This window comes from Pituophis catenifer, unplaced genomic scaffold (genome assembly GCF_029215685.1).
Source record: "Pituophis catenifer annectens isolate HBS135680 unplaced genomic scaffold, rPitCat1.0.hap2 SCAF_7, whole genome shotgun sequence".
NCBI lineage: Eukaryota > Metazoa > Chordata > Lepidosauria > Squamata > Colubridae > Pituophis > Pituophis catenifer.
In genome coordinates, this window is record NW_027256887.1 from 22,974,195 (window position 1) to 23,000,218 (window position 26,024).

Here is a 26,024-nt window from a genome sequence, read left to right on the forward strand (position 1 = left end):
TTTCAGTGAAAAGAGAGAAAGTATGAGAAAAATATTTGTAAGAAACTGTTTGTTGCAGCCTTATCCTTATTTTCATATATTTATACAAATACACAAAAACCTGAAAACTCATCAATAGCTATGTTAAATAAAAAGACAAGATTAAAAAAAATTAAAGAAGTGGACATTTCAATTTAACTATGTACTAAAGCACTTTATTGTTTGTTGACAACAAGAAGCTAAAAAGAGAAAATAAATATGTCATGAAAAACTGTTTTGCTTTATCCCCTGGGTGGTATTGGGATCTTAAAGCATTCTGCTGTGAAGTATTTTCTTGCCATTCTCTCTTAGGGGATCAAAACTCTTTACAGAAGAGCAAAAGCCCATAATTTAGCTATCAGCTGTCTCTTGTGAGAACAGCAATAAACATTACTTCCCACAAATGTAAAACAGAGAAGATAAACTTTGTCACCTCCTATAACAATGATGAAGAATTGGATCATATTCGTCTCATTCTGGTCTCTCACCCTCTGGCCTGGCATTCTCAGGACTGATTTTGTACAGCAAGTGAAAATGAATCAACTATTACAAAATCATAGCAGAAGGGAAGCTGTGTTTGTCTATAGTAGCAAATAAAATGAGTAGCTTGATAGTACTTTTTCCAGCTAACCAATGTTCTCAGCCTTCCAGCCTTCCAAGGTTGGTAAAATGAGAACCCAGATTGTTGGGGGCAATATGCTGACTCTGTAAACCGCTTAGAGAGGGCTGCAAAGCACTGTAAAGTGGTATATAAGTCTAAGTGCTAGTGCTATTAAAAAGAATGTGTTTTCATGAGTTATAGCTTTTAATAGCATTGGTTAATCAGTAATACTTCTGTAGTACTTCTTAGGCATGTCATCAATTTTGTATGACATGATAGATAGTGAGGTCTTCTATAGAACTGTAACAATTCTTCTAGGAGAGCATGACAGATGGTGACATTCTTGGAATTTACCTTTCTCACTTGTCACTATCAAGACCTCTGGCCTGTTTCCTGACAGATCCAGACATGCCCTAGCAAAGTTTAATATGACAAGATTGTTTTCTTTATCACTGCAGAGTGCAATGTCTCCTGACAGTCAAATTAGGCAGGAAAATTCACCTGAATCTGAGGACATTCCGTTTGTCAGAGCTCTGAGATAAAGTGTCATGGCATTCAGGGTGAGGGACAAAGAAGTTACTCAATCTTTCACATTACATTTATGAAAGAGTATGGTGATATGTCTGAGGCTTGCCCTATCTGATGTTACTGAACCCTTAACATTATTCTTAAAGAAATATGACTTTCTCTCACCTGAGTGAGAGTAAAAATGGTCTAAAAAGAAGGAAACAGCTATATGCCTATCAGTGCAACATTTTTTTCATTACCAGAGGGTAGAGTTTCTCATGCTTGATTCTTCACTGCCAAAATATTCAGTTAGCACTTCACCTGCTTAAGCTGTCCTGACTTTTTTGGTGATAATAATATTGATATTATTCTAAACTGACTACATAGTTATAAATCTTTTAGTGATACAAACAAAAAAGCAGGTATGTAATTGCATCAGGGCTGAGTCTGAGAGCTGTGAAAACCTTAAAATCTTATTTTAGGGTACAATCCTAGGCCCTGCTTCCATTATCTTAGTCCTTCATCTTTAATGCAAGGATAATGCTACCAGTGAACTTGGCTGGGTTATTGTAAAGATTGCTGAGAGATCATATGTAAAAGGCTTGTAACAGTTGAAATGCACTCTAATAAAAGCCAAGAGTTGATACACCTAGCCATTGGTATATATCAAGTTTAAGAGATGGAGGGAGGAGAAGGATCAAGTACCTTCTCAAGCAAAGGAGTTAATTTGACTTATGAAATTATGAGTTCAGGAAGAAGGTTTGTATTTTGCCATAGTGCTCCTATCAATGATGGCTGCACACCAAGGACTCAGAATGATGTGCAGTCTTTGCCTAAGCCTGCAGCATTATCTTCAAAGTGAGTTTTCACTTTTCCTATAAGACAAACTTGCATTCATGGTGAATTAAAACTATTTTAGGCTTTGAGACACCAATATTATAATTAATTTTAATTACACTTTGTTTTGTTTTATATTGGCTTTATAAAACAAAAACTTTGGCCATAGCTTGTTGGAGAAATACACTGTTTCATTGTAGTAGAAGAGAAATATACCATCTTTAGCAATTTGTTGGGATGGTGGGTTGTTGTCAGGAGGGTTCTTTAAATTAATAATTTGTCATTCAGTCAGAATGAGAAATAACAAACCAGTTAATAATGAAAACATACTGTTCCATCTTTAAAACATGGTATGTTTTCAAGAAAAATAAATACAGTAACAATGCCAATTTTATTTAATAAGTTTGTCTTATGTGAAATCTAATGAGCTTTAGGTGGCTTGCAAAATTTACAAATAAACTACAGTAAACATCAATGTTTTAATTAATTAGAATTATGATTAATTACAAACCCCCAGAGATGAAGGGGAGTCCTTTTGGCAGGCGGCAACAGCTTGCAACCTTCTCTGCTGGCTTGTCCATTACTTTCTGGGTAAGCCAACAGAGAAGATTGCAAATGGCAATCAAATGATCACCATGCGCTTGGCAACTGATTTAAGTATGAGCAGGTTACCAAGCATCCAGATCACTATCCCAAGACTGTAAAGGTGGTAGTGCAATATTTTCAACTGAGGGAAATTTCTGAGGCTATTGTAATTCCAGACCATGATTAAATGAAGTAAGTCAAGGACTGGCTGTATATCTTTTTTCTTTTCTAATTTTCTTGTTTTTCTTATTCTTGTTTCTTCCTTACTTTATATTAGTGTTAGCTTTTATATTCTTGTTTAAAAGTTTAAATATTATGTGTGTCTATGTCTGGGTCTGTGTGTATAATGTATATGTATGCACATACATACAGGCCAGTGGTGGGTTTCAAAAAATTTTACTACCAGTTCTGTGGGTGTGGGTCCCACCCCACCCCAGGGGAAGGATACTGTAAAATCTCCATTTCCTCCCGATCAGCTGGGACTCGGGAGGCAGAGAATAGATGGGGGCGGGGCCAGTCAGAGGTGGTATTTACTGGTTCTCCAAACTACTCAAAATTTCTGCTACCGGTTCTCAAGAACTGGTCAGAACCTGCTGAAACCCATCTCTGATACAGGCTGTATCTATATAAGATGGTGCTAATGTTAAGCCCTTAGCAGCCATTCACAATCAAGGTGAGATTTTCAGGTCTTTTTAACAAGTTTTATTGAAAGGAAATATGGAATTATATTACAGAATCTTGAAAACTGAATCTACAGTATGTACTTTAGCAAATCATTATCAGTAAGTATAATCAACTATTATAACTATGAGCCAATTGCCAAGCATCCAAATTTTGACAATGTCACTTTGGGGATGCTGCAAATGTCACAAGTGTGAAAAACAGTCATTAATAACTTTTTTCAGTGCCATTGTAACTTCGAACAGTCACTAAACAAACAGAGGACTATCTGTAGAATAGTGATACACATCCTGGGGACCTGCGGGCAGTGGATGAAAATGAATAAGGTCACATTCACTACTACATTTTTCTGATAGTACTCATGATAAAGTCCAAAATACCTATCTTGCTTTATGTTAAAGAATGTTTTCCTTTAGGTGTGATATAAATTGTAAAGAAACAAATGCAGTATCTTCTAACTGTTGTTCTGTTTCTGGGATTTGCTGTGGTTGTCACTCTTCCCTGCTCGTTTATCTATATTCTGTAAACTGTTTGCTTTTCCTGTTTGTAGATTTATTGCTTCTCTCACTTGAACAACTTTATTTAACTGTATTCCTTTCTTGCATCTTGTGCAAAATTGCCAGATATAGTAATCAGTTTATTCAGTTCAACACTTCTATCATATTATTCCTGGTGAAGGGATTTGTGGCTAATATGTTAATTCTGCTTATGCTTTCTTCCATCGTTTCTTTTGAAACTGGAAGTGTTGTATGAAACTATAACTAGTGTACTACAAGTGCTTTCTGAATTTCAAAATGAGTGAGTTAAGAAAAAATGTGAGGGTTTGTGTGTATATGATTATGCTTTTAAGAAATAAAATGTGCATACCTTTTTAATTTGTATCAATTTTCAGGCCTGATGGAATTGGGACTGTAACTGTTGAAGAAAAAGAAAGATTTGAAGATATTAAGAAGAGGCTTTCTTCCCTTCTAGAAAACCAGATAAGCCACTTCAGGTGAGTGTTTGCATTTTATAAGCTGGACATATATGAAGCTGTGAGAAGACAACAGAGCAGGAGTTAGGCATTAAAACCTGGTATGAGTGTTTTGAATATTCTGCTTTTATAAAGCAGTCAAGTCATTTTGCATACCACATCCCATGCCGATGATTTCTGACTATATGATATTTTTCTTACCTAACATTGCAAATCACATATGAACTATGCTGATTTTGTGTTAAAATTAGCACAAGTGGCATAGCTCTACAAATCACCCCTTATTAAGCAGTGCAGTTTCTTGTTTGATTATTATAGTGCTAATTTCTACCCATCATGATAATTTTCCTTTTAATGGAGATGGAGAGGATTTTTTTTATGCTTGGCTAGTTGGATTTTATCAATAAATTCAGTGATGCAAACCACTTGGAGATCCTAAGGTCAGTTAAGTCTTCTCTTTCTCCCTCTCCTACTATCAACCCATGTTTGGCCTCTTAACTATTAATACCAGGCACTGACTCATATCATAAAACCTGAAAAAGAATCCAGTGACATAAATTACAGTATCCAGTTCCCACTGCTGTTTGTAGAAAGAAAAACAAACATTATCTTTTTTAACAGCAATTTAGCAGTGGGATAAATTTGTTATCAAAAATCCATTTTCTAGAGAGGGAAAAGTATTCATTTTTTTCATTCCTCACTTAAAATGGAGTCCCTTTTTCCTTTACCCAATGTCCAACTTTCACATGATTTCCAAGGAAAACAAAAAGTCCAAAATTTTCAATGGCTTTGCTGGGAAATAGCACAAGATGTTGGTAGTGGTTTAGTTATTTGAAATGGGCTTCTAGCAAGGTAGACTTCAAAAAAGGAAGTGTCTGTCCTCAGAGGCAGATGTCAACAAAGAATGAGGAATTGACTCTAGAATTGGCCAAACAGATTCTGTAGTTTGTTCTAATTGCTAAGATAAAATTTGTCTCCTCAAGATTTTGACCATTACAAGCATTCATGTGGAGCATGACCAAACAGCTGCAGGATTAACTTTTCTAATATGTGGAGTGTATTTGATATTCCACTATGTGATTGATAGGAAGAGCAAATAGTATGTTAATATATTGTATTTGTTACTGAAAAATAATTGCATAGGTCACTTTTGCACAGACTAGTTGCCTTCATGAGAGCCAATTTGGTGCAGTAGTTAAAAGTATCCAAAGGTGACTTTGGACTAGTTATTTTCTCTTAACTACAGTATATAAAAAGAAGGCAATCACAAAGCACTTCCAGAAATGCTACTGTGAAAATTGTATGGATTTATCCAATCAACAGTCAAAACAGACTTAAAGGAACCATCCTCACCGACTCCCCAAAAAACGCTTTCCCTCATGCTGGTTAGGAATTTGTTTCAGCTCATTTGAAAGAGAGCAGATTGTCTTCTGTTAGAATGATGCTTGTGAGTGGTTATGTCCACCATGTAACTGTTCTGTGAATTTTTTCTAAATTCTAAATATGGACACTGGCCCAAAGTCTTGGGAGCAATTATATTAGCAGATGTGAGATGTAGGAGTCTTCTCAGATGACAAGAAACAAATAGAGAATATTAATTTATTTGTGCCTCTTAATGTATTTCAAAGAGTGAGGTGCAAGTTGTGAACAACCAATTATGATACAAAGGAATCTGGTATCATAAGTTTTCATTGAAGGTTGTATCAGTCATTTCATACCCAGAATTGAGTGAAGGATTGGACACTAACGTTTTGTTTATTTAAAATGCATATATGGCTTTTTTTTAATTACAAATTTTAAAGCAATTTACTTTTTAAAATCATCAAGAAATATTTCTAGATTTCCCATATATCTTGTCCTAGGTGAGATTTGAATGGAGATACTGTAGATCCAGATACCATCCAAAACCAGAATCTCAGCAGGATTCAGCTTCTCTTTATTGTCACAGAATTCACCACCTTGATGAGAGCAAGTTACTAGCTCTCATCAAGCATTACATGATTCAGATGTAACATAGCACTCTATGTTATTACCATGGGAGTAGATGTCCTAGTTCTAAACATATAACTTGGCCTTTTAGTCCTTGTTATAATGAATGTTCATTAGATGCAAATCTAAGTTGACATTATAAAATGTTTGTATGTTTAATTATTTTTTATAGAGAAGCTATTTATGGAACTATAGATCTTAGGACCATTGTAAAAGAAAATTGCACATATTAATTAAATAGTTGTTTCAGGGTTTCATTATTTAGAATTATATGTGCTTCAACTGGTCATTCATTTACTGGCATGTAATAACAATATATAAGAAGCCCTACAGGATAATTTGATTTGAAACTTAACCCTGTGATTAGCAGCATTTCTTTATACTTTAATCAATTGAATAAAAATAGGAATAAACATAAGAAAGTGCAGTTATTCTTGGATAATTTCTAGATTTGAGGTTGAAGTTGCATTTCTTGTTTGCCATGGTGTATATTTCACTGAATTAGTTTGGAGACTACAAAATATATACACTGTTATTTGATGAGAATTCTGCAGAATTGGAAATACAATGAGAATAAGAAAGAACAATAGTATTCTGCTACTAGAGCTGCCAACACAAGTTGGCAAGTCCAAATTTCATTTCCAAGTTTTCTAATAAATTTGCAAAGATCATTTCTAAATTATTTATCCTGAGCTATTTGCAGTTGCAAAGTGATGCTGAAAGATGACATAAAGTAACAGTAATAAACACAAACTTGTTAAATAAATTATAAACAATGGAACATCTTTGTAGAAATAATTGATTCAGAAATTAGAAGTGCTGCTAAAATGATAACACATTCTTTTAGAGGGGACTTCTAATTATCAGTCACAAGTTGTATCTAAAGTTATCCAATTTGGGGATCTCTAGGATAGTCCACTAAAATCTAATTTAGGCTTTTGTCTAATTTTTGGAAATTTTTATTCAGCAAAAATCCGCAAATTTTTGTGTAGCATTTGTTAAGGCTCTAATGGGAAAGAGAGAGCAGGGATAGTGTTTTCCATGGCCTATTTGTTATGCCTAAGTCTGGATGCTATAGTATGTTGCTCATATATTCTGTATGTGCATGTGAGAGTTGGAATGTAACTAGATCAACAATTAGGATTTATAACTATAGCAGACATATTTCTTTACCAGAATAGACAAAGCCTAGCAGTTAGAGAATTATATACTATCAACAAAAATATTGAAGACCATGTACCTGGGAATGTGTGCAGACAGGCCAAAAGAGATGACCACAGTTTGGCAGTCTCTTGGACAAAGAGTAGATAGAGAGTGATAGAAAAAGAGGGGCCACAATAAATATTTAATTCTATGTGTACCGTATTGCCTGAGGGGTGATTGGGAGGCCCTGAGAGTCTGTGCTATTAGATTTGAATCTTACACTGTAGGAATCAGAAAAATATTTTCTGGAGATTTGCATATTTATACAAAATAAAATGTATTTATATCAGTGAAAATGAGAAGATTAAATGGAGTCACTAGTACAAAAACAGGGAATCCATTGTATTCCAGATGGCCAGAACTATTATCTGCAACCAAAAGCAGCATGGCTTCTATTGAGAGAGTCTGGAATTATCATCAATATATCAAGGTCTACAAGATTATCTGGGGCACAGTGCTGAAACAGCATTAGATCAGGGGTGGATTCTAAATTTTTTTACTACCGGTTCTGTGGGCGTGGCTTATTTTGTGGGCGTGGCTTAGAGGTCATGTGACTGGGTGGGCGTGGCTAGCTGGTCATGTGACCGGGTGGCCATGGCTATGTGTATAGGGACTACTCAGAGGGCTGAAAAAAGTCATTTCTGACAGGTCCTCGCACTTTTGACTGGTCCTCACACTTATGACCATCCTCACATTTATGCCCGTGCAGCATTCTTAACAACCATGTCACTTATTTCACAACTGCTTCTTTTCACCATGGTGATAAGATAGGGCAAAAAACGTAAAATGTGAGGACAGTCGTAAGTTCGAGGACTGGTCAAAAGTGCGAGGACCAGTCAAAAATAACTTTTTCAGCCCTCTGAGTAGTCCATATGCATAAAAGGATACAGCAATAGAGAGGGATGAAGGAAGGGAAGGGAAATTAGAGTAGGAGTGAGGGTAAGAGAGGGAGGAAGAGAGGAGGAGAAGGAGAAAGGAAGAGGAAGTAGGGAGGAGAAGAAGTGGGTGAGGAAGAGAAAGTAAGAAGGAAAGAAAAGAGAGAGGTGGTAGGTTTGAGGAGAAAGATTGCTGTACAATAAAAAAGATGAAAGGGAAGAAAGCCAACCCCAAGCAAATATAAAGATATTAAGATAAAGAATGAATTGTTAAACTTTAAAGAATAAAAGAGAACAAATATGAATAAATAACAATAATTAGAAACACATACAAACATACAATGTATTTTCTTTGAACAGAGTATTTGGCCGGTTCACAAATTTAAACAGTGTTTAGTCATTTAAATTAAATTTACAATTTCTATATTTCCTTTTTGCCATATTTATTCCTCATCTATTTTTGTAAAAAACCAATATTACCCTTCATCCTCATCTCTAATCTTAATCAAATTCAATTTTTCCCTTCTATTCTATATTATACCCCTTCCCATTGTCATCTATTTTTATATCCATCCTCACATTGGTTAATTATGTAATATTACAGTTGTTTAATATAAATTCAACATTTTAATATAAATCAATTAGTTATATAACTACCTTTTTTGTATATTAATCAATATGAACATGAATATTCCAATTATTTCCATGCAATCCAATTTCTCACAAATCAATTAATTATATTTATCAATAATAATAAACCAAATAATTTCCCCCATATATTCCTCCAAACCACAACTTAACCATTTCTGCTTTCAACACAATATACAATTAATAGTATCTCAATTATTACAATTCCCTAGTTAAATAGAGCTTTTTTTCTTTTGTGTTTTAAAATCCTGAACTCTCCTCTTTTTCCCTAAATTTCCCATTGTTTGCACCTACCATTTTTGGTGAGGAAAAAGAAAAGAAATCTGCCTGCCTAATTTTCCAACGTTGCAGCAACAGCAAAGCCAACAGCCTGCTTTACTTTCAGTTTTGTTTTTCAGCATAACTAGGGGGAAAAAAAATTGCTCCAGCACTCTTTGCAAACAAGCAGCAGAGCCCTCCGCAAAACAGCTGAGACCAAATCAGCTGAGAGTCAGGAGCCGATCTAATCAAGGGCTAATTAGCCTATGCTGAAGCTCCGCAGGCCAATAAAATTACAAAAAAACACCGAACCATTTGTTAAATTGCTGGCTCGCCCGCCCCTCGCCCACCACTATTTATTGGCAATAAATAGTGGTGCAGAGGGGCGGGGCAAGCCAGCAATTTAACAAATGGTTCGGCTCCTAGAACCGACAGAATCCCACCACTGGCTATAGGGCGGCCCTTTGAAGCCCCGCGGCAAGAATTTAAACAGTTTTTTTTCCTCTAGCCATCAGCTGGGACTCAGGAGGCAGCAATAGATTGGGGGTGGGACCAAATAAAAGGTAAGAATAACGTGGGTGGGTGGGGGAGGGCGGGGTGGGGGGGAGAACCGGTTCGGTGATGTCATATCATCACCGCTACCTGCTCAGCCGAACCGGACCGAACCGGGAGGAACCCACCACTGCATTAGATGTAGTTGTCAATTGCTTTTGGAAGGTTGAGATAGGTGCAGCCATTCTGTAGCTGGACAGGGTGATGCTGTAGCAGTGCTGGCCAGGTCCTGGAAGCTTTAAGAAATTGGATGGGGAATTTAAAAAAAAAAGATTAAAAAGCTAATACAAATTAATATAGAATAAGGGGAAAAAAGAAAAAAACAAATCAAAGAGAGAGCTTAATGTTGAAGAAAGAAAAAGTAAAAATCATTTCCACATTTCTAATAATCTATTGATAATCATTAGCTTGATTTAGCTTGATACAACTGAATATTGTAAGGTAGTACTGTAATGCACGTTTTTAAACAGCAAGTTTCTAGTATCTTTTCCAATCTGCAGTTGAAGTAGTAGCTGTTATAAATAATTGCTATCCAGTTGTACATCCGTAGAGAAAAATACTTTTATTTTAGTCACAGCTCAGTTAAATCAGATACATAAATAGCTAAATCCAGATCAAATAATAGCAAAATAAAAGTAAATACAAATTTAAAAATATGTGATTAGTGTGTTCAATCAGAAACATAGCTTCTAAAAATGTCTCCCTGTAAGGAAGATGGGGGATTAGGCATTAAATTATCTAGCAAAATCCATATAAGATGGGCTTCTAATAGGTTGGGTTTTTTTGTTTGTCTCTTTGAAGATACTGCTTTCCTTTCGGGCGTCCTGAAGGAGCTTTGAAAGCTACACTTTCCTTGCTTGAGAGGGTAAGTCCATGAACTAAAATCAACCATTCGTAGGCTAGTCTCCTCCAGAGACATTGGTCTCTGCCTCTGGAGGGCACCAGAACAGCCTATTTCTACTCAGATCTGTGCTGTTCACACTTTATTATTATTAGATTTTTATACCAATGTTTAATATACTTAATGCTAGTCCTCTACAAACTAAAAAGTCCCAAGTCACTTGTCTTTTTGCTTTGATGAACTGAGACATCATCCCCTTCATAGCACTTTATAACATTTCAAACAATATATATATTTGTTTATGTAAGTTTTCATGGGTATATATGTGTGTACAGTTAATATCTCGGGTTTCTTCCCGTGTAATTGTAAACATATCCCTAAAAGGGTAGTAGCGACGTTTCGACGAAATCACATTCGTCATCTTCTGGCTAAAGTTCTCGGTTTGGTGCTTATGGGCAAACTGTGTGAACGTAACTGACGTTTTTCTATGAAAAGAGGCAAAGGTGCATTCTGATTCGTCAACAGTGCCGTTGTATTGGACTTCCGGTGGCTCCGCGGACCGACGAGGACGGTCTTTATAGACTGCCAGCCACCCGATCTGTTAAAACCGCCCTGACAGCGCTAAACAGCTGTCCGGCGGTTTGAAAAAACTCTCCTTCGGGCAAAGAAGGAGAGGAGAGTCGGAGGGGGTGGGTAGAGCTCCCCGTAAGTCACTGGATTAATTCCAGGGACTCGGAGGGTGAGAGCTCCCCAGTTCACCCCTCCCAGTGCTCCGGATCGCTGGTGCCTCTGTTTATCAGAGCAAGTCGTCTGCGTCCAATTCTGCCGGCAAACAGTGAGTTCTAATGATTTCTATCAAGGCAGACAGAGCGGAAGCAAGAGTGCAAGCTTTTTAAAAGAAACAGAACTTAACTCCGTGATTACATTGTTGCAAACGGAGCTCTCCTGAGCTGGAGGCTGGAGAGGAAGCCTTTGTGATGGGCGGAAGGGAAAGTGAAAGTTAAAGTGAAACTGTTTGTTAAGAGCCCTCTGTCTGAAGAGTAAACTGCTGGGGATTGAGCATAGCTTGAAGAGTGGATTGTTTTTTTTTGGAAAAACTTTGAAATATACTTTCTAAGACTGTTTATAAGATTCTGTGGCTGCAAAAGGGAAAAAACTATTTTTAAAATAAAATGGCTGCTAAACAACTAAAGCCACCAACTTCTAAAGGGGGAGGAGGTTCCCCTGTAGTGACTCAAAAACAACTTCCGGCTGATACACAGTCACAAGACCTTAAAGAATTTATAATGGGTGCCCTGAATAATCAGACAGAAATGATGAAAGAATTTTCAGAGGAGTTAAAGAAACTTACAAGTGTGGTGGAGGAAAAACATAATGAAATAAGAGATGATATTGTTTTTGCAGTTTCAGGACTGGCTACTCATATGTTAAAGATTGAGGAGAGAGTACGGGAAATTGATGATGCTAACTTGGAGATTGCAACTAAATTAGGAGAGGTTATGATACAAACAGAGAAAGTGGATGATGAAATGGTTATGTTACAATACAGAACAATGGAATTTGCCCTGAGGCTGAGAGGTTTGAAAGAAAAGAGTGGTGAAAATTTAAAAGATGTTTGCTCCAATGCTTTAGCAGAGCTGATCTCAGAAAGGCCAGAAGATGTGGCAATTCAAATGGACAAAATTTACAGGGTTAATTCCTGGCTGGCAAAACAAAAGCAGCTACCAAGAGATGTGGTGATTTATTTTACAACAAGGAGAATCAGAAATGATATTTTGCAAGCTTCTTACAGAAACAAGATTAAAGTGGAGGGACAAGAGCTGGTGGTTCTGAAAGAGCTTCCTTCTAAAATGTTAAGAGACAGAAAGCAGTTTGGTTTTTTGGTGAATGAATTAAGAAACCAGCAGCTCCAGTACAGATGGGATGTCCCATTTGGGATAATAGTGACATATGCTGGGCAAAGATATCGTCTAAACACAGTTGGAAAGGCAAAAGATTTTTATGCTAATGTTTTAAAGGCTGGAAGGCCACCCTCACCAGGGGGTGCTAGTAAGCAATTGGAAATTATACAACAAGAGAAAGATGGAGGCCAACCACAAACTTATGCCCAAGCACTAACTGGAGGAGCCAAGTTGGATGAAGATCCACTATTGAGTGGAGGTCCACCACCAACTCTTGAGTCATTAACGATGGTACAGCTGCCAAAAGATCAACGACTGACAAGAGCTACTTACAAACAACATCTGGCACAACAGCCTCAAGATTCAACCCAACAAGCCCAAAAAACACAAGCAGTGGGAGGAGCTAGGCCGAAGTCTAAAATGGCGGAGGAGGTTCAGCTGATGCTCTCAAAGCTTGGAACGCCTAGAGATGGCAAATAAATTTTTATCTTGGAATGTTAACGGTTTAAATTCTCCACAAAAAAGAAAGAAAATATTTCACTACTTGAAGCAATTTCAGAACGATGTTATTTGTTTGCAAGAAACGCATATTAAATCTTCAGATCAAAAGTACTTGATAAATTCGAAATTAGGTACACATTTTGTGGCATCAGCACCAGAAAAGAAAAATGGCCTAGTTATATATGTTAAAAGAGGCTTAGTGGCCAATTTAATTGAGGCTGACACTCAAGGTAGATATATTGCAATTGAATTAACAACACAGAATGGGAAGCTGCTTGTAATTGGAGTATACGCACCTAATCAACAACAAGATAAATTTTACAAACTTTTACATACTAAAATATTACAATGGGATTATAGATCTTTACTTCTAATGGGTGATTGGAATGGGGTATTAAATACCCAGAAAGATAAAAAAAGTCTTTCCAAGATTTCCACGCGTGCCAAGTTACCTAAATCTTTTTTTGATATCTTGGAGGATATGGAGCTCAGAGATATCTGGAGAGAAAGGAATGTATTGGAGAGTGATTTTACCTTTTTTTCGGATAGGCATCAATCTTTTTCTAGGATTGATTTTATATTAACTACAAATGATCTTTTTTCTAGGGTGAAGAGTACGAAGATATGTCCAAGAACTTTAACTGATCACAGCCCGGTTTGGGTGGAACTAGAGCAGGAAAGAGGGGAAAGGAGGTCTTGGAGGTTAAATGAGAATTTATTTAGATATGAAGATAACTTGTGTGAGCTTAAAAAACAAATGAAAGAATTTTTTATTAACAATATGAATAAAGGAACTTCGATGGAGATGGTATGGGATGCGTGTAAGGCATATATGAGAGGAACATTAATTTTTTTGAATAATAAATATAGATTAAAACAACAAAATAGACGGAAAGAGATAGAGGAGGAAATTAAAAAGAAAGACCAATTGCTTATAATTGACCCGGGAGATAAAAAGGCAAAAGATATGATTAATATTTTAAGAGAGCAATTCAATATGTTAATGGCTGGGCAAGTAGCAACCAGCATACAATATGCCAGACATAATACATTTTGTAATGCTAATAAACCGGGGAGATGGTTAGCTTACACGATGAGGAAAAAACAGAAATCACGTGCTATAGACAAGATAGAATTTAGGGGTAAAGAGATTTATCAGCAGAACTTAATAAAAAAGGCTTTTTTGGAGTTTTATACAAAGTTATATGCTAAAGATGCAATCCAAGATGTTGATATTGATAGATATTTAAAGATGGAGATTCCTGAATTAACGCTGGAACAGAGAGAGAGATTGAATCAACCAATAACTTCCGAGGAAATAGTTGGGACAATTAAACAATTAAAAATAGGTAAGGCTCTGGGAACAGATGGACTAACAGCTGTTTATTATAAACATTTACAATCTGAAATGCTAGAACCACTCAAAATTTTATTTAACAAAATACAAGTAGGAGGAGGGGTACCACCCTCTTGGAAAACAGCCTTTGTTTCACTAATTCCAAAGGAGGATCATAATTCCATTAAACCTGAGAATTTCAGGCCAATTTCACTTTTGAATACTGATTATAAGATTTTTGCTAAAATATTAGCTAATAGATTAATGCCAGTCATGCAACAAATAATTCACAGTGATCAAGCAGGGTTTATAAAAGGGAGACAAATGAGATATAATGTTAGACAAATTGTAAACTTACTGGAATATTTGGAAAAAAATAATCAAGTCCCTGCAGCGTTTATATTTTTGGATGCAGAGAAGGCATTTGATCGTTTGAACTGGCAATTTTTGTTTAAAATAATGGAGAAAATGCACTTTGGGGAATATTTTACACAATCAATTTCAGCGATATACCAGCAGCAAACAGCACAAATTATAGTTAATGGAGGTTTAACAGAGGCTTTTAAAATAGAGAAAGGAACAAGGCAGGGGTGTCCTCTGTCCCCATTATTATTTATTTTGACTTTGGAGGTACTATTGAATAAGATACGTGATTCAGAAAAATTGAAGGGTATTGTAATTAGACAACAAGATTATAGATTAAGAGCATTTGCAGATGATTTGGTTATTACTTTATCCCAACCTATAGAATCGGCTCCATACATATTGGATATAATTGATCAATATGGGAAAGTATCAGGATTTAAAGTTAATTCACATAAGACAAAGATGATAGTTAAAAATATGACTATACTTGAAAGAGATAAACTAGCAAGATTAACAGATTTTGAAATAGTTAAAAAGGTTAAATATCTAGGGGTATACATAGCAGCTTCAAATACAAAATTATACAAAAACAATTATGAGGTACTTTGGCAGAAGGTACAGAAGGATATGGAAAATTGGAAAAAATTACAGTTGTCTTTATTGGGAAGAATTGCAGCAATTAAAATGAATGTTTTACCTAGATTTTTATTTCTGTTCCAAATGATACCTGTGCTTAAGAAAGATGAAAATCTGAGAGAATGGCAGAAAGGTGTTAATACTTTTATTTGGGCTGGGAAAAAACCCAGAATAAAAATGAAAATTATACAAGATACACGTGAAAGAGGGGGTCTTAAAATGCCTAATTTAAGATTATATTATGAAGCAGCGGTTTTATCACAAATCAGTGATTGGTTTAATTTAACTGAGGGGAGAATTTTGAATTTAGAAGGTTATGATTTGTTATATGGATGGCATGCCTATTTGTTATATGACAAAAAAGTGGATAAAGTATTTAAGGCTCATATATTAAGAAATGCTTTGTTAAGGGTTTGGAAAAAATATCAATATAAGTTAAATTATAAGATACCTTTATGGGCAAATCCTAGACATGCAATAGAAAATATAAGTATAGAACAAAAACAGGAGGTGATTACCTATAAAGAGCTTCTTATTATGGAAAGGGGGGTAATGTATTTGAAATCTTTAGATATACTGAGAGAAGAAGGTATAATTTATACATGGTTTCAGTATGGTCAACTTCAAGCTAGATGGAAGGAAGATCAAAAAACTGGCTTTGTGCAAAATGAGGAGAATTTGGTAAAACAAATTAGAGATCAAAAACAAATGCATATTAAAAGGTTGTATAATGCTTTATTGGAAATAGATTCTGAGACGGAATTGGTTAAAGACTGTATGATTAAATGGGCACAAAACTTTCAAGAGCCAGTAATGATGGAAACTTGGGAAAAGATTTGGATTAGAAATGTGAAATTTACACAAGCACAAAATTTAAGAGAAAATTTTTATAAAATGTTTTATAGATGGCATTTAGATCCTAAAAAATTATCATGTATGTATTCTAATGTGCAAGCTAAATGTTGGAGATGTGACTGTGATGATGCAACTTATTATCATATATGGTGGACTTGTAGAAAAATCAAAGCATTTTGGATTAAGATTTGGTGGGTGATGCAGAATATTCTTAAAAAGAGACTGAAATTTACTCCACAGTTGTTCTTACTGGGTATAACTACGGACTGTACAGTTGCAGAGACTAAATTGATTCTGAACTTGATAACAGCAGCAAGATTGTTGGTAGCACAATACTGGAAGAAGGACTTTTTGCCTACTATTGATGACTGGATATTGAAAGTAACTAATTTAGCTGAAATGGCTAAAATTTCAGCATATCTGAAGGATCACACACAAGAAAGGTACATACAGGACTGGAGAAGATGGATTGATTATATACAAAATAAGTATCAGACCAAAAAATATCAAATAGCTTATGAATGATTTCTTTTATTTGTATAAGCGTTATATAAGTGATATTAGAAGTATTATGTTTAAGAAATAGGATTTTATATATGGGGGGTTAAGAATTTTTTTTATAGGGATGTTAGTTTAATGATTGGTTATGCAACTTAGATTATTGTTAAAGATCAATAGAAATACCTTGTGTTCTGCTCTGGGAAGTCGGGGAGGGGGAGGGGGGGTTGGGAGGGGGGGTTGTGGGGAAAATGTGTTTGTTTTAAAACTTTTTCAATAAAAAAAAAAAAAACAGTGCCGTTGTATTCTGATTGTCTGATGATGTAGCTGTATTTTGATTGGGTGGAAGTGCTGATGCTTGGTTGTGGGTTAATGGATAAGTTAATGGATAAGCATCAGCACTTCCACCCAATCAAAATACAGCTACGTCATCAGCCAATCAGAATACAACGGCACTGTTGACGAATCAGAATGCACCTTTGCCTCTTTTCATAGAAAAACGTCAGTTACGTTCACACAATTTGCCCATAAGCACCAAACCGAGAACTTTAGCCAGAAGATGACGAATGTGATTTCATCGAAACGTCGCTACTACCCTTTTAGGGATATGTTTACAATTACACGGGAAGAAACCCAAGATATTAACTGTACACACATATATATATATATATATATGTATGTATGTATATGTACATATATCTGTATATACCGTGTTTCCCCGAAAATATGACTTTCCCCGAAAATATGATCTAGCTTGATTTTTACACATCCGCCCAATACAAGCCCTACCCCCAAATTAAGCCCTAATTAAGACCCCACCCATCCCAGGGTGCAGGGGGTGGGGTGAGGCGCACGGGTAAAAATTAAGCTACGGTGGGGATGAGGGGTGGAGCTGCCCTACTTACCAGGCCTCACACACCACAACACCAGCCTTGCCTTGCAGGCCCACTTCTTCAGCCACTTGGTGCCGCTCATGTGCGTTGTGCCCAGCCTCTGCTTCACCTTCAGAGGCCTTCTGGAAAGCCCTTTGCAACCAAGAAACGGGGTCCGGATTGACGTGCACATCACCCCCGGCCTCTGTTTTGCCGTCAGAGCCTTTCAGAAAGCCATCTGCAGCCAATAACAGAGGTCTGGATTGATCCAGAGCTCTGTTATTGGCTGCATAGGGCTTTCCGGAAGACCTCTGAAAGCAAAATGGAAGCCAGGGGGCACTCTGCACATCAATCCGGAGCCTGTTTCTCAGCTGCAGAGGGCTTTCTGGAAGGCCTTTGATAGCGAAACGGAGGCCGGGGATATTTCGTGCCAGCGGCGACAAGTGTCCGCAAAAGAAGTGGGCCGGCAGCGGGCTCCTGCTGGGCATGGCTGTCAGTGCCGCTGCCGTGAGGTGAGTCAGTAATTAGACGCCCCCTTCCCCCCAAAAAAGAAGCCCTACGCATTTTTTCTGGGGTCAAAAGAAAATAAGACCGGGTCTTATTTTCAGGGAAACTGTGTGTGTGTGTGTGTGTGTGTGTGTGTGTGTGTGTGTGTGTGTGTGTGTGTGTGAGAGAGAGAGAGAGAGAGAGAGAGAGAGTCATGATGTAGACTTGATTTGTTTTTTTAAAAAAATCTCCTAATGTGTTTTTAATGAGCCATGATGTTGGGTTTTAAAAGTATGAATGATAAATCCAACTCAATCATTTATGACACTCTGCTTTAAATACTTTTCAAAATAACCTCTAAAGAAAGAAAAATTCTTAGAAAACGTTAATGCTGGCAAGTATCTGCAAAGTTAAATATGGTTTTAGGAAGCTTTGGTCAGTAAGTCTTATACTCAGCTGGATCCCTTAGTAAATTCATCTTGTCAATCCCTGTCTATAAAATTGAGCTCTTAATTACCAATCTCACAGTGTTAATATGAGGTTAATATGCATTAGACTGTAGCTGCTGAGAAAATTTGCTACATTTGGTGAAGCATTTGATTACTTCTGTTCAACTGCATTCTTGGTGGGATTGAACCCTGAAAACCCTTGGCAAGAGTTAGAAGCCCTACTAAAATGTTCACTGTCCGCATATTTTTCTTGAGCTGCTTCTAGATACATATCCTATATTGAAATTCATATATGTGAATTTGGCTATAAAACAAGAATTTACGCTTATGCAGTCCTATGGTATAAATGTCTTGACCAACTATTTTTCCTTAATTCAGCAATATGCAATTAAAGAAGTAATCTTGTTTTGCAATTTTGAAACCTAATGTATGTGAAACTGAGCATATGCTACTTACATTGTTTATAATTTTAGTCTTTTGTTTATAATTTTAGTCTTTTGTTTATAATTTTAGTCTTTCATACCATATGTCAATGGACTGACTTTAACATTATGACCTCAACAATGGTTTTAATGTAGTTTATCTATTATTTAATAGATATCTAATAGTATCTAATAGTTCTTAAAAAGTGTATTTTCCTTTTCTGGGAAGATACGATATCTGATCAAAAACTGATTGTCTTTGGCATAGGTCTTAATGAAAGATATTGCTACTCCCATACCAGCAGAAGAAGTGAAGAAAGTGGTTAGAAAATGTCTAGAGAAAGCAGCCTTGATCAATTACACTCGACTTACAGATTATGCCAAAATAGAAGGTTAGTACAGTGATCAGCTATTGTAGTGGCTGTAAAAGCAATTGGTGCCCATTCATTGCATACATTTTGTGAGCAGCCTTTTCTCTTTGCTGAGCAAAAGCTTGAACCACAGCAAGGGGAAATATCTCATTAAAATCTCAGCTGGTGAACTACTGAGCTTTTTCCTATTCATTGCTGTAATATGCCTCCTGGGACCATGCTTTGAATGAATGATCTTTGCTTTGTACTGAAGTTGTCCTTTGTCCTTTATTTTAACTGTAGTTTTATGTTTCACAAAAGTGGCTCAGATCAGTCTATTCTAGTAGACATTCTCTTTCCCAGTGTTAACATTTGAACTCAGTTGCTTCATACAGCAAGAAGTTCCTGTTGTCAATCTAGAATAATTTATTACCAATACTTACAGAATTTTAACATATAGGACTATTTTATTAATCTATATTGCCAAATTAATTCATGGCCCTTAGCTTGTGGAATGATAACATGTATAAAAGTAAAAAAAGACCCAAAGGTTTATTCCAGAAACAAATAGATGGTTTCTGGAGTTATTACAAAGTTCCTCTTTTTTAGAAATGACCTCTTATAAGATCACGAAAGTGACTTGGAAACTTGACTTCCCAATAAAAGAAGGGGGATATCAGAGGCAAGACAAGTTGGGCACCCCAATCAGTGGGCAATCATTCATTCAGCAACTCTGAAGAAAATGCCGCAAATTCTCTTAAAGAGCAGCGCCGGTATTATTAATTTATGAAGCGAATCAGCTCAGCTTGCCAAGATCTATGGCATCCCCACACTGTTGCATGATACAAAACTTTATTCAGCCCAGCATATGGAAATCAACCTCAGATAGAGCTCCAAGAAAGCACTGACAAATTACTCATAGTTACATTAATAGGTCAGGAAAGAAATCACTTTCACAATACTATTGCATCAATAGCCAATTTTCATTGAAGATTACCCATTGCTTTGTAGGTAATACTATCTAAAGAATAGTTTATATTTCTTTATTCTCATTTGTAATTGTTTTGAAAAACAAACTATAAATAGTTTGTCGTTTATGGTGAACTAAATATCTAAGTCTAAATTTAAATATTTGATTCTATGAAGCTGATTTATCAAATCAATCTAAATCCAAATATAGTAAGTCAACAGTCAATAACTTATTAGGTAGACCAGTTTTCTCAACTAGGCATTATGGTTGAACATACTATCTGACACATCTGAAAAATATCAAGTTGGTAAAAGTCTCATAATAGGCTTTTCCCAGGAATTTTACTCTGGAATATTCTGAATATAAAGCATTTTATATGCTTATCAGTTATAGCAGTAATATAATGAGTTTTCATAATTTTGCTTAAGGAATATTGTAGAATCTTCCAGTTTATATTCAGTTTATTACAATGTATGTTAGTGTAAGTGAAATTGCAATCATGAATAATATGTAAAAAATCAGGGGAAAGGAATACACATAGTATATATAACCATTTGTTTTAACTTATTTTTCTCATTCTTAAGGATCACTGACAAACATGAGTTAACCAATCTCCTCACTGATTAGTCCAAAAAAAGCCATCTCATCACTATAGCAACCAGTATTATATCATGGGAATAACAACATGGAGGCACCTTAGTAACCAGTTTATCATAATTAATTAAGATATCATGTTGTGTTTAAATGAAGGAGGATGTATGTAGATCTTTTGGAAAATGAGAAAGTTACCTTTTCACCTTCAGCAAGCATCCAATGCATGCTTACAGCAGGGGTTCTTGCTGTTCAATTATCTTGAGTTTTTAACAAGCTTGTTTGGAATAATTGGTGTAAAAATAGAAAGTTTCTAGAAGAAGTCACCAAAGCTGGGCTGAAAGTCAGCAAAGTAATCTTGGCATATAACTCACTGCTTTCAGGTGAAAGAAATATATCTTTATATCTTTTAAAACATTCTGAAAATATAAGAAATAGTCTTCCTCAGAAAAAGTGTGACTAAGAACCCTTTAAAGTTCCAACTGAACTATCATCAACAACATCACTTTTTCTCTGCAGTTGAACCACATATATTTAATTAAGTAGCAATTCATAAGTCAAAATTCAAATCTTGTTTTATGAAGCTCACAAATCCTGTCTTTGTCTGAAATTAAGCATGTCTGAATCCAGGCAATTCCTGGGTAAAGGAAAATGCCTTCTTGTTTCCTGTGGAACAAAGAGAAAAATGCATTATTGCAGTAGGTAAGAATTCCATATTGATGTGGCCATAAAAATTAATGGCATTATTGTTATGGAGCCATCTTATTCTTGGATAAAGAGGCAGAAGTTCTGATAGAGCAACCATACAGATATGATCTGTACTATGCCAGCCACACTACAGTGGTAACAGGAAGTAGAGAATTATCACTTTTGTAAATCATAATATCAGTTCCAATAGAACAGAAATCACTAGCAACACAGGGCTGGTACAGAATAGGGTCATTTTTATGGGCCACTTGAGTAAATAAGGAGACTTTGAAGTAGAAACATTGGTATGACATGGCATGGCATGGCATGACATGACATGATTTATGGTGTGTGATTTATGATGTACAGTATGGTATGGTACAGTATGGTTCTTGCAATCATTGCTTTAGTTAAAAGAACCCAAGAAGCAACATTAGAAAGAAATGTTTTTTTGTTATCAGAAAAAAAAATATTCAATAGTATTTTAACAGTAACAGCCTTATAAAATTAGTTGACTATTTCATATGTAATGCTAATTGAATAGAAAATAAAGCCACAAGCAACATGTGTTATTTCTTCTATTCTTGGTGATTCCATCAAATTTCAGTCATCTGAAATTGGAGTCATCAAACAGGAGTTTGATCCTGTGACTCCCGAGGATGTGGACAGGGTTCTGGGTAAGATTAGTGCCGCCACGTGTTTATTGGACCCGTGTCCCTCCTGGTTGGTGCTGGCCTCCCGGGAGGTTACACGAGGCTGGCTCCAGGGGATTATAAGTGCTTCTTTGAGTGAGGGTGCCTTTCCTGCCGCCTTGAAAGAGGCGGTAGTGAGGCCCCTCCTCAAGAAGCCTTCCCTGGACCCAGCTGAATTAGCCAACTATCGTCCAGTCTCCAACCTTCGTTTTGTGGCGAAGGTTGTTGAGAGCGTGGTGGCACGACAACTTCCCCGGCACCTGGATGAAGCTATCTATCTGGACCCGTACCAGTCAGGCTTCAGGCAGGGGTACAGCACAGAAACGGCATTGGTCGCGTTGGTGGATGATCTCTGGAGGGCTCGGGACAGGGGTTGCTCCTCTGTCCTAGTCCTATTAGACCTCTCAGCGGCTTTTGATACCATCGACCATGGTATCATGCTGCAGCGGTTGAGGGGGTTAGGAATAGGGGGCACCGTTCTGCGGTGGTTCTCCTTCCTCTCCGACCGCTCGCAGTTTGTGTTGGCAGGGGGACAGAGGTCGACCTCGAGGCATCTCGCATGGGGAGTGCCGCAAGAGTCGGTCCTCTCACCTCTCCTGTTCAACATTTATGTGAAGCCGCTGGGTGAGATCATCCGTGGTTTTGGGGTGAAGTGTCATCTGTACGCTGATGATACTCAGCTGTACATCTCCACCCCAGACCACCCCAACGATGCCCTTGATGTGATGTCCCGCTGCCTGGAGGCCGTGCGGGCCTGGATGGGGAGGAACAGGCTCAGACTCAACCCCTCCAAGACCGAGTGGCTGTGGCTTCCGGCGCCCCGATATAGTCAGCAGGTGTCATCGCTGACTATTGGGGGTGAATTTTTGCCCCCCACAGAGAGGGCTCGCAATCTGGGTGTCCTCCTGGACGCACGGCTGTCTTTAGAAGAGCACATCACGGCCGTGGCCAGGGGGGCCTTTTATCAAGTTCGCCTGATTCGCCAGTTGCAGCCCTTTCTGGATCGGGACGCCTTGCGCACGGTCACTCACGCCCTTGTCACCTCCCGGTTGGACTATTGTAATGCTCTCTACATGGGGCTCCCCTTGAAGAGCACTCGGAGGCTCCAACTGGTCCAGAATGCGGCCGCGCGGGTGGTTATGGGTGCAACTCGTTGCGCCCACGTGACACCCCTCCTGCGCGAGCTGCACTGGCTCCCAGTGGTCTTCCGGGTGCGATTCAAGGTGTTGGTTACCACCTTTAAAGCGCTCCATGGCATAGGACCCGGGTACCTTCGAGACCGACTTCTGCCACCAATAGCCTCCCACCGACCAGTCCGCTCCCACAGAGAAGGTCTCCTCAGGGTGCCATCGGCCAAGTTATGTCGGCTGGCGACACCCAGGGGGAGGGCCTTCTCTGTGGGAGCCCCAGCCCTGTGGAATGAACTGCCCCCGGAAATACGTAAGATCTCCGACCTCTGGGTGTTTCGCTGCGCACTGAAGACCCTGTTGTTCCGCCAGGCCGGGCTATTAACATAACGTTTTAAATTGGGGTATTTTAAATTTCTGGGATTTTTAATTGGAGCCTAACTATTTAATGATTTTAAATTTTAATTATTGTTTTGTTTCTGTGATTTTAAATAGGCTGTACACCGCCCTGAGTCCTTCGGGAGAAGGGCGGTATAGAAATAAAATTATTTATTTATTTATTTATTTATCTTGATTAACGGGATAACATATCATCTTGTTTGCTGTACAAACTTTCTTTTTTCAAAATGATGCATTTACTGATGCATATTTTTCTTCTCAGAATAGACAATGAAATAAGAACTTAATGTTTTATAATGCTTATAAAGAAATAAACTCAACTTTTTTGTTTTTTTCCACAACCTTTCCTTATACATAAACTATCAAAGGAAAGGAGCCGGGTGACTGTTGTGTTAATTGTATGCATGTACATATTCAAGTGTGAATTCTGCAGTTTAGTGCAATGTTATCTCTGTATATTTATTTGGCTGTGTGTTAATGTATGTACTGTATGTGTGTTCATTGTAAGCATCACCAGGTTACCTACATACTGTACATTTTTTCTCTAAAAAAAAAACACACCCCAATTTAAAAGTCCCTAATTAGTTTTGCTATCTAAATGTGTATCTTTGTAAACATCTGGACTTATCTGAGAAAATTGTCAAAGATCAGAATCACAACTGAATCTGTAAAAACTGATACAGTAGCATTGATTAGCTAAATATGTGAGAGGTAATCTGAACCACCCCAAAATTGTTTAATATCACCATCAGTTCAACATTGGTCAGCAGGTCAACATCACTCATGTTATTCCTAGTTGTTTTGTAGAGCTTGTGGCAATAGTTTAAAATCTTGTCCCTATCCAGTGCTTATTGGAATGAATACCTGCAATAATATCATGATTTTTTGCAGCCTTTAGTCATATGTAAAAAAAAAAATAGGCACTCCATGAAAGGAAAACAGGAGCACCTCTGATTCAAAAATGTTGAAATAGAGATCTATAAAGAATATTAAAGGAAAAACTTGTTCTGGATATGATGTAACCTCTTCTCTTCCTATTAATTCTGTTTTGTTTTCTTTTTAAGGTGCTAATTATATATTTCCAATCTTTGATAGGACTCACTGTTGCAAGTTAACACATAGGAGTTAGAGGATTGTTCTGAAACAAAACATATTGTTGTATATTAATGTTTCAAGTTTTATATAGATACGTAGTTGTTTCTTATGATGACATAATAAATCTAGTTCTATATATTGAATGAATGCAATAAACTGGATTGAGACCTTCATCAGCTGACTCTTCCTGATAATCTGCTGCACTGGGCACTTGAGGCTTGAACTCTTCCAAATCAGAGAAGATCATAACAGTTACTTGTTTAATATCTTTGGGATATCAAACCCAATCTTTTTCCCAATTGGATCTGTCCATTTTATACCGTTTTGTAGAAGGGAGTCACTTCAGGTACATTCAATTAAAAATTGCTATCTTCAAGAACCCTAGAGGCAGGTTAATTGTTTCTCTAACTTGCTATCATAATAGCTATTAAAAACTGTTTCCAACAGACCTTGGAGGTAGGAATGTTGTGGATGTCTTCTTCCTGAAATCTGAGTGGTAGAGCTTTATTCTTCTTTGGTGCTGTTTTATATTCTTTTGATGTTTTAGAATCCTTAGTTTTTAACCCACCCACCCTTATATAAATATGGTATATAAGTTGCTCTGAGTCAGTTTCAACTGGAGCTGTATATATAATACCGGTAGAAAGACAGAATTTTGTAGCATGTAGAAGATGTGTCAGCTTTTGTTAGCATGGTGAGTCATTGAAGTACAGAGTTTAACCAACATGCATAAATATACAGAACTGTATCATTAAAGAATTATCAGGGAACTCTTGTGATTAACAAGGCAAGATAGAGCAGGTTCATATTAAGGCTGTTAATAGATGGTGCATAAATATCTACCTGTTATATTCTTAGACAATGAAAAATAATATAGAAAGAGATCTATATCAGTTTATTTTTAAGGACTGAAGTAGACCTCTTGAGGTCTCAGCAGCTGGATTTTTTTCCTTCAGAGACACTTTCTTAATAATATAACTTATTATACACTTAATAAATTATTTTATGTTTCCTGGTATCTATTACATGAAGTGAAATTCTTATATTTCTCAAGCAACTTTAAATTCTATCCCAGACTTCATCGATTGATGATATCTAAAAGTATTGGACTAAAATTCCCAGCAATATAATATGCGGGGAAATCTGGAAAGGTAAGTCAATCCCATGTCAGTTTACAAAGTAAATCACAACAGTTACATACAAAGAATATATGTATTTTTAAC

The 26,024-nt window shown here is 36.9% G+C and overlaps 1 protein-coding gene across 5 annotated transcripts in view; it reads left to right on the forward strand.

The window, feature by feature from the left end:
* CADPS2 (calcium dependent secretion activator 2) overlaps positions 1-26,024 on the forward strand; it is a 369,911-nt gene that overhangs the window by 244,712 nt on the left and 99,175 nt on the right. For all 5 annotated transcript variants that reach the window (XM_070947809.1, XM_070947812.1, XM_070947808.1 and 2 more), the window contains 3 exons: positions 4,122-4,223; positions 10,529-10,592; positions 19,159-19,282. In XM_070947809.1, coding sequence (XP_070803910.1) covers positions 4,122-4,223; positions 10,529-10,592; positions 19,159-19,282 — 290 coding nt within the window. The remainder of the gene's footprint in view (positions 1-4,121; positions 4,224-10,528; positions 10,593-19,158; positions 19,283-26,024) is intronic.